Here is a 14,064-nt window from a genome sequence, read left to right on the forward strand (position 1 = left end):
TGGTGCCTGGCAGTCAGCTGCTTAATTCTTAATTCCATTAGTTACTATTGCTCTGTGACCGTGGACGGGTTTTTCATCTTAAAATGTGGATAATAAATATTTGAGGAAGTTGTTTGAGATTAAATGAGAGGGTTTATGTAATGTGGCTTGTACAATACCCAGCCCAATGTAGTGATAGTTACTCAGCTTATGGAAAAGATGCACAGTGCAAACTCACCTCCTCAAACGCCTTGAGTTCACAGTGAGAATAATGTGTACGCGCGAGGCCTGAAGAACTGAACTGAAACACCCGCTGAAGTGTGGTGTTGGAACCAGTATTCTGTATTTGCTGTAGTGCTAACAATGGGCTGGTTTCCTATATAGCTTATTGTTCATTGAGGGCAGGTATCCTTTTCCCCTGGCACTTGGAATGGTGCCTAATACATAGTAGGTAATGGGGAAAAAATCTGTTAAATAAATTTTGATAGCCAGCATATTATTTGATTAAATGGGACGGTTCAGTGTGTAAGAAGCATTAACAATGGGCATCTCAGAACTCAAGCTCTGTTAAGGTATTTTATAACTTACTGTTTTATTTACCTTACTGTTGTTTCTCATAATATTATTTCCTTTAAGCCTCAAAACTGCCTGTGAGGTAGGTAACTGCCTTTTTCATAAAGGAGGAAAGGATCCCATTTACCCATCTCCTTCAGTCGTCTGTGCTGTCCACGCTCCCATTGCTGTGTCGCACGAGTGTGGGATCGGCTTAGCTGAGTTCTTCTGAGCATCACACGGCCTCAGCTGCTTTAGGTGGTGTGGTTCTGAACCAGGAGTATGTTTGCTATGAGGGGGATAATCAACTGTTTATCATATTTACAATGCAGTTTGAAACCAGGTAGATAGGGAAACTAGAGACTCTTGTGGCTTAGGCTCAGACAGCCTCTGCCCTTGGTATCGGTGAGATTTTCAGGGGTTGCTGTCAGTGCAAACTTGTGATGCGTCTTGACACAAGTTCACTGGCGTGAGTCCTGCTGGTGAAGGCGTTGCATACATTCTCAGTGGAGGTCACAGCGGGGATTATGACGATGCTGCAGGCCTTCTCTTCTGCTTTCCCTACACCTGCACTCACTATCCAGGGCAAACCTTCAGCCATATCTTTCCGGTGGCTCACTGCTGAGGCATTGAAAAAAAAGTCATTTCTGCCGTAAATTAGGAGGCCATTGCTCTCTGATCTCCCTGACTGCTGCATTTACATTGCGGCCTGATGATTTGCATAGACGGTGGCGTGAAGCATAATGTCTGCTTTCCATGAAGCCTCAAGGAAGTGAGAGAAAGGGCTGCCAGGATATCGTCAGGCTAACCAGAAAATTCTGTCAGCATGAACTCAGTAGCTTAGCTTCATCCAGACTGTCAGGGAGGCTTCATGATAACCCCGCTCAGTTGTTTTACCTTTGGAGAGCCCAGGTTCCAGACATGGAACGCCTGTGTCACAGTCATGTTTCGGCTTTTCTCCTCCCGTGTCCAGGCTGGTGTTTTTGTTAACAGCCAGAGAATTAGCTTGCATGTAAGGAATTGAAAGAAACTGACCAACATTTCCTGTCTATACACTGTGTTTCTGGTCACTGATCTAACCTCTAACCAGATAAACAAAGTCAGGCACAATAGACTTCTTTTCCAGTGCTTCCATTGTTTAGAATGTTTTATGTACCTTCATGCCCTGATGCCAGGTTACTGAGCAATACATTTGTAAAAGCTGTCTTTCTTTGCTTTGGGCATTTTTCTCACTCCCCACGCCCACCCCCCATGCTATTTTTAAATTTGTTTTACTGGCCACTGTAGGAAGAAATGAAATGGCTCACAGTTCCACTGTTTCTAATTTAAAGACTCCAAGATGCCTTTTTACCAGAAAAGCTTTGTGCCCCCACAAAATTGAAACACCTACATTAAAGTTCATACAGAAATGTTAAACTTGAGATTTTGCTATGAGAAGTAGCAAGAATTTTTCCAGCAGGAATTCTGTGACTGTCATGTTAAGTAATTTACTTTTTTAATGAATGAAAATATATAAAACTGTGTATTATTAATACATAAAGGAAAAGGGAAGTAGGGATTACAAGAAGTACTGTAGTGCCATATGAATCTACATTGTTTTAAAATAAGAAACTTTGAAGAAGATGAAATGAGGTGAATTATTACATCTCCTTTGCTGAGTCCCACCTCATTAATATTGAAACATTTTGGATATTTTGACTTTTGACTGTCAGAGCATGAAGAAACATGGCCTTTCTGATGGTGATGTAAGAGGAAATCGGTACAAGTCTTCTGTTCACTGCCTGTCCCTTCCAACTCTTGTTAGTAGAAGCTACTGCCTCCAAATGTTGACTGTTTGTAGCAAGCTGATGCTTCTGTTGTTTTTCAAATAGGAGTTTGTGGTTATAATCTGACTTTGGAGATGACAGAATTTATCTAAACATTTTTGCCATTGTCCCGTTTTAAAAATATCTGTGTTGTGAGGAGCGCAAGGTGTTAATTTCCATGCTCTGGCCATTGGATGAAAGTGCCATAAAGTTGCAAAAGAGTCTTGGTTTGCCTTGTCTTTTCCTATCCAAACCTCCTCTGTCTCACTCCTCTGTTCCATTGCCCCCCTCTTCCTGACACTCCTAGTTGGTAAGATGCTAGAATAAAACTGAGCTTGCCTTACCCTTAACTAAAAGACTGAAATTAAAAAAAAAGAAAAGAAAGAAGTGCAGCCCATACCTTTTTTTGGGGATTACTTTACTCAGCAGTCAGTCAACTTTTGTTCATGTCTAACTTTTAAGAGGTTCTAATCGTTTACTTATAATTGTTTGTTGTATCTGGTATGTGAGCTTTACACAGATGCTTGTATTGACTACAGATAAACATTTTGACATAAAAACATTAAAGTGAGTTAGTTGTATGTTTCGTGTCATTGTAAAGACAGAATTGAGGAAGTCCAGGAACCAAATCACCTATGAAGTGAATACCCATAGAGTATTTTTTCATGTTTATAAATAAATTCACATTAATCATTCTTTTTGAGGCTTCTCATTTTATGAGTAAAAGGGGGTAGTGAAATGAGACCTTATGTTGTGCATTTGTTAGCAGAGGTTAATGTGAAGCAATGCAAATATCTGGTGTAAGCTCACTTGGTCAGAAAATAAGTGTGTAGCACTTCAGCCTTCAGAGTGTTGCAGCCACTAAAGAGAACCCCAATTCTTCCTCTGATGGATTTGTTTTCTGTTAGGCATTTTGCCTTCAGTTTTAGTTAATGGCAATCTGTCACTTAGAATATACAGTAAATTTGCCACAGTAGAATGGAGTAGTAAATGAGGAAACTAAAAAGTATCAGTTACCTTTTCTCTTATTTAAAAATATTTTCATTGTATCAATTAGCCCACACAAACATACTGCCAAATCTGATGATCATGATTATACTAGGAAGAGGGGTTGGTGGACTCTTCTATATCTATCTTAAAAAAGAATGGCGAATTTGACTTAATTGGATTAGACAAAGAATTTACTCCCCAAGAAACATTTGTATATGTTTTATGCATTTAAATAATGCACCAAGTCTTCAAAATAAAAAACCCACTTCCTAATAGCTTAGAGGAAATAAATTTGGCTCTCTACACTTGGATACAGTACCATGTGACATCTTCTCAAATATGGATATTTTTCATTATCAATGTTTGAATTCTTAATTTTGCTGCTTTGGGCCATCTAATCCAACTTTTGAATGTTAAGGCAAGTCAAATAGGTGTATAGTGGTACCTTGGTTTTTGAACATCTCCGTTGACGAACATTTCAGTTTATGAACGCTGTAAATTTTATGGATCTATGGTATCATTAGATAGTAAAATTCATGCTAAATTTGCAGTTTTAGGAGTTGATTTTAAAGGTCTGGAATGGATTAATCCATTTTGCATTACTTTCTGTGGGAAAACCGTGCCTCAGTTTTCGAATGTTTCAGAACTCAAAACGGTCTTCCGGAACGGATTACATTAAAAAACCGAGGTGCCACCGTAATTAAATAGTATTATCTGCTGTCTTTTTATTTTTTTTATTTTTTTTAAGGTATATAAAACTTGAAATGTATTTCAATGTATTTCATATTTGTGATTTTAATAATTTTGGTTTGGAAAATAAATATGAGAGAACTGCAAGGTGACCCTTGAAGAGTTCTCATCCGTGGGGTGAAGTTTCTGTTAATGGTTATCTTGTTGGATGAGTTTATTTAATTATAAAAAAAATAAAATTGCCATATTCAGTGTATTCTTGGTATATCTCAAACTGATTATGTAAAAGAGCCCAGTTTTCCTTAAGAATTGATCGGTGATTAAGATACCTTCTGTAAAGAATAGTTATTATTGCTATTGGTGCCAGATTTCCACTTTTTGCACCCTGCCAAAGGAAAAAGTGCCATGTACCTATTTTGTGCCTTTGGACTTATATGCATGCTTAATAAGATCCCAGATTGTCTGTAGCAGTGGTCATTGATTTGTTTACTAAACGAATGCCTTTTTAAAAAAGCAACAAAGCCAAATCATGAAGTCTTTTGGGAGTCTTATTAGTTTGCTCAGATGCTGCTCTTCTTTTTATTCTTATTATTTGATAATTTGACAGGAACCCCTTGGTCAAATTGTGTCTGTCTGTCTCTCCTTTTCCCATTAGAAAAGGTTGCGATGAAAGACCCTCCGGACTTATTGGACAGGCAGAAATGCCTGAATGCCTTGGCGTCTCTGCGACATGCCAAGTGGTTTCAGGTTAGCTCTTTGTTATTTTCTTACTGTTACTGTAGACTTGTGCAGGTTTCACACCTGCCACTTAATGGTTTCTGTGTAATGTATAAAATGGGGGCATGCTCTACCTTACAGGGTTATTGTAGGAGTACAGGAGTTAATTTAGGTAAAGTGCCTAGGATAGCTTCTACTATAGTCAACATTTAATTATCATAGAATCTTTTTTGGCTTAGTGCTCTGAATTTCAAATGATGGCTTATAAAATACAAACATGGGCGAGAAAAGTTAAACGTTAAGGTAGTTGCCCAGAATGAGGTTGTCACAAGGCTATAAAATCAGTTTTAATAACGTGCTTCATTTACTTTAAAATCTGCCTCTCTTTACTATTTTTAATAACTTGATATTTTAGTTTGTTTGACAACTGATGAATGACTGGCTAATTAGTATTCATTTTAAAGAGACTATCCATGATCAGTGTGCTTAACATGAAGAATGGATTTCAACAGGGATATTGGAACCATTTTGTTTATTTTAGGCAAGGGCAAATGGACTAAAGTCATGTGTAATTGTCCTTCGTATTCTGCGTGATTTGTGCAACAGAGTCCCCACATGGGCACCGTTAAAAGGATGGGTAAGTACTTAATACAGTTTAAATTCTGAAGCTATAGTCAGGAAATTTTATAGAAATTACATTTGTCTGTGAAATGGCTATATTCTGAGTGAGATAAGGTGTGCTTTTACCTATTTTTGTTCTGGGAAAAAACTATGCATCTTTTTATATGAATTCTTCTTTATGGATATAATGTGTCTGTTCTACCTTATCATATTCATGTTACAGAGCCTGAGATATTTTTTCCCGACAAAAAGGTTCTCTACCTGTTAGAAGTGAACGCCTTCCTGCACTTTACTCTGCACTGTTCACCTACTGCTCACGAAAGCCTCCCTGACTGGCGCGTTTCTGTTTCAGTGCTACTCCCATTTAAAATGAAAATTACCTGACATGCTGGTATAAGGCTCCCATACTGGCTTTTTCTTCCTATTTGAGTGTAGACACTTAAAAATAAATTTATGTTAGTAATTAAAGTCAGGCAAACAGTACACCTAAACTGATTATGGACATAGTTTATAATGTATATTGGAAATTATTATTCCTGACCCAATCAAGACCACAATTAAGAACATTATAAAACAAATAAAGTTGTAAAGGGTCATTTTAAATTAATCTAGCAGTTATTACTTTCATACAGTGTCATCACTTTTTAGTTTATTAAATATGGAGATTTGGTCCTTCTCATTCTAATTGTAGTACTTGGGGCAGGCTTTCTGAAATGAAGTCTTACTGTGGTTTGAGTGCTTCCTAGGTTAAGTAGGAGATAGGTGGGCTGGGTTTGAACATTGATTAGTTATTAGCTATTACTAACTTATATAAAGGCTTGTTAAATTTTTGTTAATTAGATGACCACAATTCCTTAAGTGATCCTTTCAGGTTAACTGAAAATGACGTTTTTGTAGCAACATATCTTCTGAATATATTATCTCAAAAATGATTGATTTAAAAACTCTATCTGGGGTAAAAGTTGATAATCATAGGGGAGAGGTTAATTGAGCCCTAAATATTAAATTGACTTTCACCCTTTTGGCCTTCATTGTAGATAGAAATGTCAGCTCACATTTAACTGGAATCCTTTTAACACTGATGCATGTACTAATTTGTAATTTAATATCTTCTAGCCACTAGAGCTTATATGTGAAAAGTCTATAGGTACTTGTAATAGACCTTTGGGCGCTGGGGAGGCCTTGCGACGAGTAATGGAGTGTTTGGCATCTGGAATACTACTTCCTGGTAAGGGTTTCAAACTCTGGAGGCAGAAAAATCAGAACAATTTCACTTTGGTTTATTTTCTTAAATATGTGCTAAATTTGTTCTCCACACAGGAAAATAATGTGTAGGAGTTGTTTTGCTTGGAAATTTAGCAACTCGGATGTTTTGAATGTTAGAAAAGTGCTATAAAACATTCAGTAATTGTAATTTATGTTTTATATAGACTAACATAAAGGTACTAATAAGATATTGTGTCTGCTGTGAATTTGCTTTACCTAGAGCTCCAAATTTGAAAACATAGATGTTTGGTTAAAATGTATGAAGTTCATTCTATTTGCAGTCTGTGTTTAATTTGGAAAAATTAAATTTGGTCTTATTTTCCATATGTAATCCCTTTAAAGATTTGGGATGGTTTATCAGGCTGTTTCTAAATTCTCAGATTAAGACCCAGTTTTGACCTTAGATATACACGTGACTTCCAGTGAAATGAGGACATTTAAGTGCTAACATATTGAGAACGAGAAAGTGTCCTTTTTATTCCATTTAATTAGCAAACATAGTTCCTCAGTTTTTTTTCTCTTTGTTCTTCTCTCTCTTTGTCTCTTTTTTGTGTTAGTTTATTGAATTCTAAACTCAGTTCTAAATGGTACTTGTGTTTTTCTTTTGCCAAAGGGGGTCCTGGTCTTCATGATCCTTGTGAACGAGACCCAACAGATGCTTTGAGCTATATGACCATCCAGCAAAAGGAGGACATTACCCACAGTGCACAGGTAGGAAATGGGGCTGTCGCTGTGCTCTGTTAGAGGGGTATCATCTCTTTAGTTTCGGAATTGTTCTATTTAAATACTTTGTTCTTGCCTGTTGTTAGGGACTTTTGCCATCATAATATTAGCAGTTAATGAATGTCTTTAGCTAGATGTTCGAAGGGTTTTATGAATGGCTGTTGAAATTTGAATAAGTATAATCTTTTGTTCTTCAGCATGCACTCAGGCTATCAGCCTTTGGCCAGATTTATAAAGTGCTGGAGATGGATCCCCTTCCATCTAGTAAGCCTTTTCAGAAATACTCCTGGTCAGTTACTGATAAAGAAGGTGAGTGTGAAAGTTTCTTCAGGTGAGTGGGCAGTGGTGGAGATGGTCATGGTATGCATCTCTTGTTAGAGCTGAAGGAACTTGTTAACTTACTAACTATTAACTTATTAACAATGTTAACTGGACTTATTGTGGTGATCATTTCACAACACATAAATATTCTATCGCGTTGTATACCTGAACATAATAGTATGTTGTCTGTCAATTTTACCCCAATGTTTAAAAAATTATTAATCCAAGTCATGTATAAGAAAGTTCATTGCTTCTCTTTCTTACTTTCTTCTCTGTCCCATCAGTGACATCAGCTTGCTGTTATTTCTTCTTATTAGCGATGAACTCGCTAATTTGGCTGTGTAGGCCAGATTCCTTTAGTGCATAGATGTAGGGACCATACTTTGAGAACCCATGGTCTAAGAGAAGACATAAGCCATAAGCTCTGAGAGACCTTATCACTGTGCTTGGAAGTGTTATATACCAAGAAAGAGAAAACAAAAATATAAAGGAAGAGAAAGTATATTGGAAAATTCAGGACTATTTTTCATTTGTACTAGTCTGTCTGAACCTAGAGTTTCAGCAGAATGAGCACAGGCTTTGGGATCAGCAAGACCTGGATTCCAGTCGTAGCCCCACTATTTACTAACTTTTGACCTTGAGCGATTAGTTTCTCTCTCTGCTAGGGATGTGTTGTCAGATTAAAGTGCCCAACTCAGTGCCTGGAATGCAGCAGACTCAAATATGAATTCACTAACTCTCCTCATTATGCCACAAACCTCATTCCCCCACCCCCCGTCCTTATCTCCTGTTATCCTACACGGTGGGCAGTTACTCTTCACCCAACCCACCTCCCACCAGTAATACCTGCTATTATTCTGATAATTTTTACATGACAAAAATAGTGCATTGGTCCAATGTATTTATTTAGACAACAGAATTTCAATGGATCTAAAGGTGTTTCAGGGAGTTCACAAGATCAGAACCGTTTCATAATACTAAAGCATTTTTTGGGGGGGCCTTTTCCACTCCTTCTTTCTTTCATGGGTGTGCAGATTTCCAGAGGCTACATATGACATGTGATGGCATCATCACCCTGATGGCTAATGAAATGTTTATTTTGTATCTTCTTATATTAAAAATTTTTGTTTTAATTTCTAATATGCCCAATACTGATAGATATTACCCACAAAACAAAGCTCTTTGGGTGCTCAGTAATTTTTTAAGAGGGTAAAAAGGGCTTAAAAAGCTTGAGAATCACTGCTGTACACTGTAAACTCTTCAGGGGTAAAGAATCCTTCAGATCCTGCCATATTGTTATTACAAATCAATGCTTAATAAATATTTGTGGAATGGAAGCCATTTTCTTCAAGAGAGTGTTCATATGGCAGTGAATAATTTTTGAAAGGGATTCACATAGCCATTTGGCATTAAGCACTGTCTGTGGACTGAGTGATGGAATAGAAAATTCAAATATACAGAGATTCTTAAGATTAGAAATGGAAAATTTTGTTTCAATCACTCAATTCATAGTAGCTCTTTTGGTTTTGTAGTTTTTCTTTTACTAGGTAGTAAAAGTACATCTACTGTTGTGTGGCTTAGACTTTTTTTGTTTTTAACTTTAAAGGTCTTTCTCAAAAGTTTGTGAGCTGCTGGTCTGTCACGTTATAGCTTAAACTAGAGCCAGGCTGTTGGTGTTCCATTCAAGTCCTATCAGTCACTAGCTGCACGACCTGGGCAAGTCACTTAGCTCTTCTGTGCCTTGGCTGTCAGATGAGGGAACCAAGGCCATTGCCTCCTACCCTCACTACATTCATTGTTTCCTGTTTTTAGCACCCAGCTCCTCACAGTGGCATTTAAACTTTGTTCTTGCGATTCTCAGTGATGTCAATGTGCATTCAGATAACTTTTTTCAAAACTCTGACTTCTTCATTCCTTGACTTCCTCTCCCGTAAATATTTTGTCTTCTACCTTGCCTCAGTTACCCATTCTGTGGACATACCCTAGACCTTGTCTTCAATAACTGTACCTGTATTTTCTCTGTAATCTCATTTTCAGGAGTCCCACTTTCCAGTCACCTCCTGTCATCGTTGTGTCTAGTACCCCTACTCCAATTCTTGAACCTCACCCTTTATTCCATTAACTCTTGACAGTCCTTCACCACCCTCATGTTCTCACTTCTGTCCTTTCTGCTTATAGTTCATAATCCACCATTATGATCACTCCCTAGTAGATACTTTCACTTGATTCTCTCTTCCCTGTAGAATTCTAACTCTGGTTGAAATCTAACTCTGTGCCTATATCAGGTTGTTGAACATCGTTGGAGAAAAAAATATACAGTCATCTTGACTGTTTTCCCTTTGAGTGTTGGACATTAATCTTAAGTAGACGATTTATGTTGTCTGGCAGTTCTCCGGTAAGTTCTAGAGTGCTCCAATTTTCCTAGATAACTTTCACATCTTCTCTCATTTCATACTTCCTTTTCCAATTCCTCATTCTCACCTGACGACCTTGTTTGCTCAAAGTACTCATGTACTTTGCCTTCCCGCCCTTGACTATTGATAAACTGTCTGGGCTCTTAAGTCCAGCCTTTCTACTTGTCCAATATATCACTTTCCACTTTGCCTACAAACAGACATTATTCCAGCAACTCTCTCTTTTCTCACCAGCAGCGATTCTTCCTTTTCTAGTGGATCATTCTCATCAGCAGAAAATCCTGCTGTAATATCTGCCATTTGACAGACAAAACCAAACCCACCCTTGATTCTGCAGCTCCGCCAACAGAGTCTCATTTCTTTGCTCCCCTTTATAGCAGAACTTTTGGAAAGAGTGGCCCATTTAAAAGAAAATGAGTGGTCTCATTTTCTTTTAAACTTACTCTGTTCAGTCGTTCTTCCTTATCACTCTACCAGTTTCTTGTGACCTTCATGTTACTACATTCAGTGGGTAGTTTTCAGTCTTCATCTTAGCCAACTTTTCAGCAACATTTGACACAGATGAACACTTTTTTCTCCCATATTTATTTTGTTATGAGATATAGCACATACATAGAAAGTATAAAGTGTACCATTAAAAATAATTTAAAAATTCCATATAGTCACCACCCTGGTTAAGAAACATTGTCAGCTTCTCAAGCCATACCACCAAGGTATGATTAAAAAAATACGGGAATGTTAAAAAATTTATTACTGTAAAAGACACATTGCCATTAATGCCTCTCAAAATACTCTCCTTCACTTCAAACATACTTATCCCCTCGTTCTTGCCACTTTCTGAAGCACTTCTGGAAATCCTCTTTCATGAGTATCTTTAGTTGTGCTGTCGTGGCTGCCTCGATGTCCTGAATCAATTCAAAATGCTTACCTTTCATGATCATTTTGACTTTGGGGAAGAGCCAGAAGTTGCACGGTGCCAGATGTGGTGAATAAGGAGGACGAGGACACACCGTAATGTTTTTATTTGACAGAAACTGCCATATACGAGAAGCATTGTGTGACATGGAGCGTTGTCATGATGGAGGATGATTTACAGCACGCTTTAAAACACACCTTCTGTCAACCGTCGCTCACACCCGACTGACTGCACCGAACAAGTTGAAACTTGTCACACATTCTTACTAAGGTTCGACGTGCCACTTCCTATACTGAAGATCCCTGCCTTTCCATGGGATGGCACTCGGCAGCAGCATGCACTGTATTTTGTGATCACAACAGAAAGGCTCCATGTCACACATCGCTTCTGGTACAACAATTCTCTCAAATAAAAACATGACAGTGTGTCCTAATCCACCTTATTCAGCAGATCTGGCACCATGTGACTTCTGGCTCTTCCCCAAAGTCAAAATGACCAAATGACCATGAAAGGTAAATGTTTTGAATCAATTCAGGACACTGAGTCAGCCATGAGAGTACAACTAAAGGTGCTCACAAAAGAGGACTTCCAGAACTGCTTCAGAAAGTGGCAAGAATGATAGGATAAGTGTGTTCAAAGCTAGGGGGAGAGTATTTTGAGGGGGATTAATTGCAATGTGTCTTTTACTGTAATAAAATTTTTTAAATTTAAACATTCACTGTATTGTTTGATCACACCTCGTATTTATCTCTCCACATCACCTCCCTGCCCCATGAACTATCATTCCTGACTTTTTGATAATCATTTCCTTGATTGTCTTTATAGTTTTCCCTCCTGTGTATGCTTTCCTAAACAATTTAATTTGACATCGTCTCGAACTTTATAGAAATGGAATGGTACTGAGTTTAGTCTTTTGTGACTGGCTTCTCTCTGTCCAGCATTATTTGGGATACATTTATGTTGCTGCATATAGCTATAGTTTCTTTTAATAGCTGTAAAGTACCCATTATAAATATACTACAACTAATCCATTCTACTTTTGGAGGATATTTGGGTTCTCTGTCACAAACAGGAAATTGACATTGATACCATGTGTATGTATATGTTTTATGCTGTTTTATCACATGTGTAGATTTGTGTAACCATCGCTGCAGTCAAGATACAGAATTATTCCATCACCACAAATATCTTCCACATGCTGCCCCTTTTATAGTCATACTGACTCCTTTCCTCTTAACTATTTCTAAACCCTGGAAATCACTAATTTATCTCTACTTTTGTCATTTCAAGGAATTACATAGTATGTGATCTTTTGAGATCTCTCTTCCCACCCCCAGTATACTGCCCTTGTGGCCCATCCATGTTGTATGTGTCAATAGTTCATTCCTTTCTATTGCTGAGTACAGTATTCTGTGGCATGGATGAGCTAGTTTGTTTAACTGTGCACCTGTTTTAGGACATTTTGTTTCTGGTTTTGGGCTATCACAAATAAAGCTGGTATGATCAATTTTGCATAGGTTTTTGTGAGCATTTCACACAAACACAGTTATTTGTGTGTGAGATTGGCCAGCAGTTGTTGGCAAATGTCATTTGTTGTAATGTTTGGTCAAATTTTGCCTCTCAGGTTATGCTGGCCTTGTAAAGGGAGTTAGAAAGTGTCCCTTCTCTTTTTGTTCTTTGGAAGAGTCTGTGTAAGATTGATGTTAATTTCTTTCTTAAAGGTTGGGAAGAATTTATCAGTGAAGCCATTTGGGCATATGGTTTTCTTTGTGGGAAGATTTTAAATTATGCATCTGATTTACTTAATAGGCATAAGACTGTTATCCTCTTATGAGAGTTTTGGTAAATTGTGACTATCTAGGAATTTATTTCATCTAAATTTAAAAGTAGTTTTCTAAACTTATATAATATTATAAATCATCTTTTTATTGTCTGCAGTATCTGTAGTGATGTCCTTTTTTATACTTTGTACCTCCACTTTGTACCTCTCACTAGAGGTTTATCCATTTTATTAGTCTTTTTTAAAAAATCACCTTTTGAAAAGGACTCTGCTCATCACGCAGAACAGCTAAGAGACTCATGCAAGGATTACTTGAAGGTGGGCAAATTGGGCGAGCAGGGGAAGAGTGAAGGGAGCGGAGTGGAGACGCAGCCCGCATCTGCAGCGGTGGAAATGCCGCTGGCATCTGCAGCTGCAGAGACGCAGGGGATCCCAGGAGGGAACAGAGAACACAAAAACCAGGAGGTGGGCTCTTTCCCTGCGTCCCACAGCTGATCTCTCCTGCCGAGGGGGCAGCCAGTTGGGCCGTAGGTCGGACAAAGGACACAAGCTCCATACCTGGGCCCCTCCCCCCACTCTTCCAATCCTACCCCCGCCCTTCCAGAGACTTAAACTGGCCCCTGAACTGAGGAGTAGTGTAAGATTACAGAGGAGCCTTAGTGCTCAGGCTCTGGGAAGACTGGCGTGCAGCTCTGACCCAGGGAAGAGGCTGGGAAGAGTGTGATTTTTGCTGGGCTAGGAGAGGACAGTCTCCTCCACCCCCAGCCAACCGCTTTTCTGGCGTGCGGGAAGAGTGTGACACGGCTGGGATGGGAGAGAAGACCCTTCCATTCCCAGCCCCCACCCTTTCTGGCCTGCCTAGGGCAGGGCAATTACAACTGCAGAGGCACTCCCAGGGATCAGCAGTAGGCGGCAGACACAGCTCTGGGCTTTCAGCAGCTCAGAAATCTCCTGCCGGCCCGCCACACACACTCACGCACGCGCGCGGAAGAAGTGCCCTAAGACTCAGGAGAACTGGACACAGGGCTTGTGGTGCTACTCAGTGCGCATATGTGCAGGCAAGGGCAGAAACTGCACTGACTTTGTAGAAACTGTAAGGCTTGCGGCGAGATAATGAAGCTAAGAGTCAGGCAGATTGAGAAAGGTGAGTGCTTTATTCTGCGCTTCCAGGCGAAGTTCACTGGTCCACAGATGGGGCCGGTGAAGTTGCGCCCAGGGCAGAGCGAGGGAGGCATATATGCGATTTTTGGGGTGGGGGTTGGCTGAGTGAGGTGGCAGTTGGGCAGGCCC

The 14,064-nt window shown here is 39.0% G+C and overlaps 1 protein-coding gene across 5 annotated transcripts in view; it reads left to right on the forward strand.

Moving 5' to 3' along the window:
- Positions 1-14,064, forward strand: part of STRBP (spermatid perinuclear RNA binding protein) — a 124,468-nt gene that overhangs the window by 76,574 nt on the left and 33,830 nt on the right. For all 5 annotated transcript variants that reach the window (XM_019728513.3, XM_019728515.3, XM_019728516.3 and 2 more), the window contains exons 6-10: positions 4,672-4,763; positions 5,275-5,370; positions 6,471-6,582; positions 7,234-7,331; positions 7,541-7,652. In XM_019728513.3, the coding sequence (XP_019584072.1) occupies positions 4,672-4,763; positions 5,275-5,370; positions 6,471-6,582; positions 7,234-7,331; positions 7,541-7,652 (510 nt within the window). The remainder of the gene's footprint in view (positions 1-4,671; positions 4,764-5,274; positions 5,371-6,470; positions 6,583-7,233; positions 7,332-7,540; positions 7,653-14,064) is intronic.

Source organism: Rhinolophus sinicus, chromosome 16 (genome assembly GCF_057876585.1).
Source record: "Rhinolophus sinicus isolate RSI-liver-muscle chromosome 16, RSI-T2T, whole genome shotgun sequence".
In the NCBI taxonomy this organism is placed as follows: Eukaryota; Metazoa; Chordata; class Mammalia; order Chiroptera; family Rhinolophidae; genus Rhinolophus; species Rhinolophus sinicus.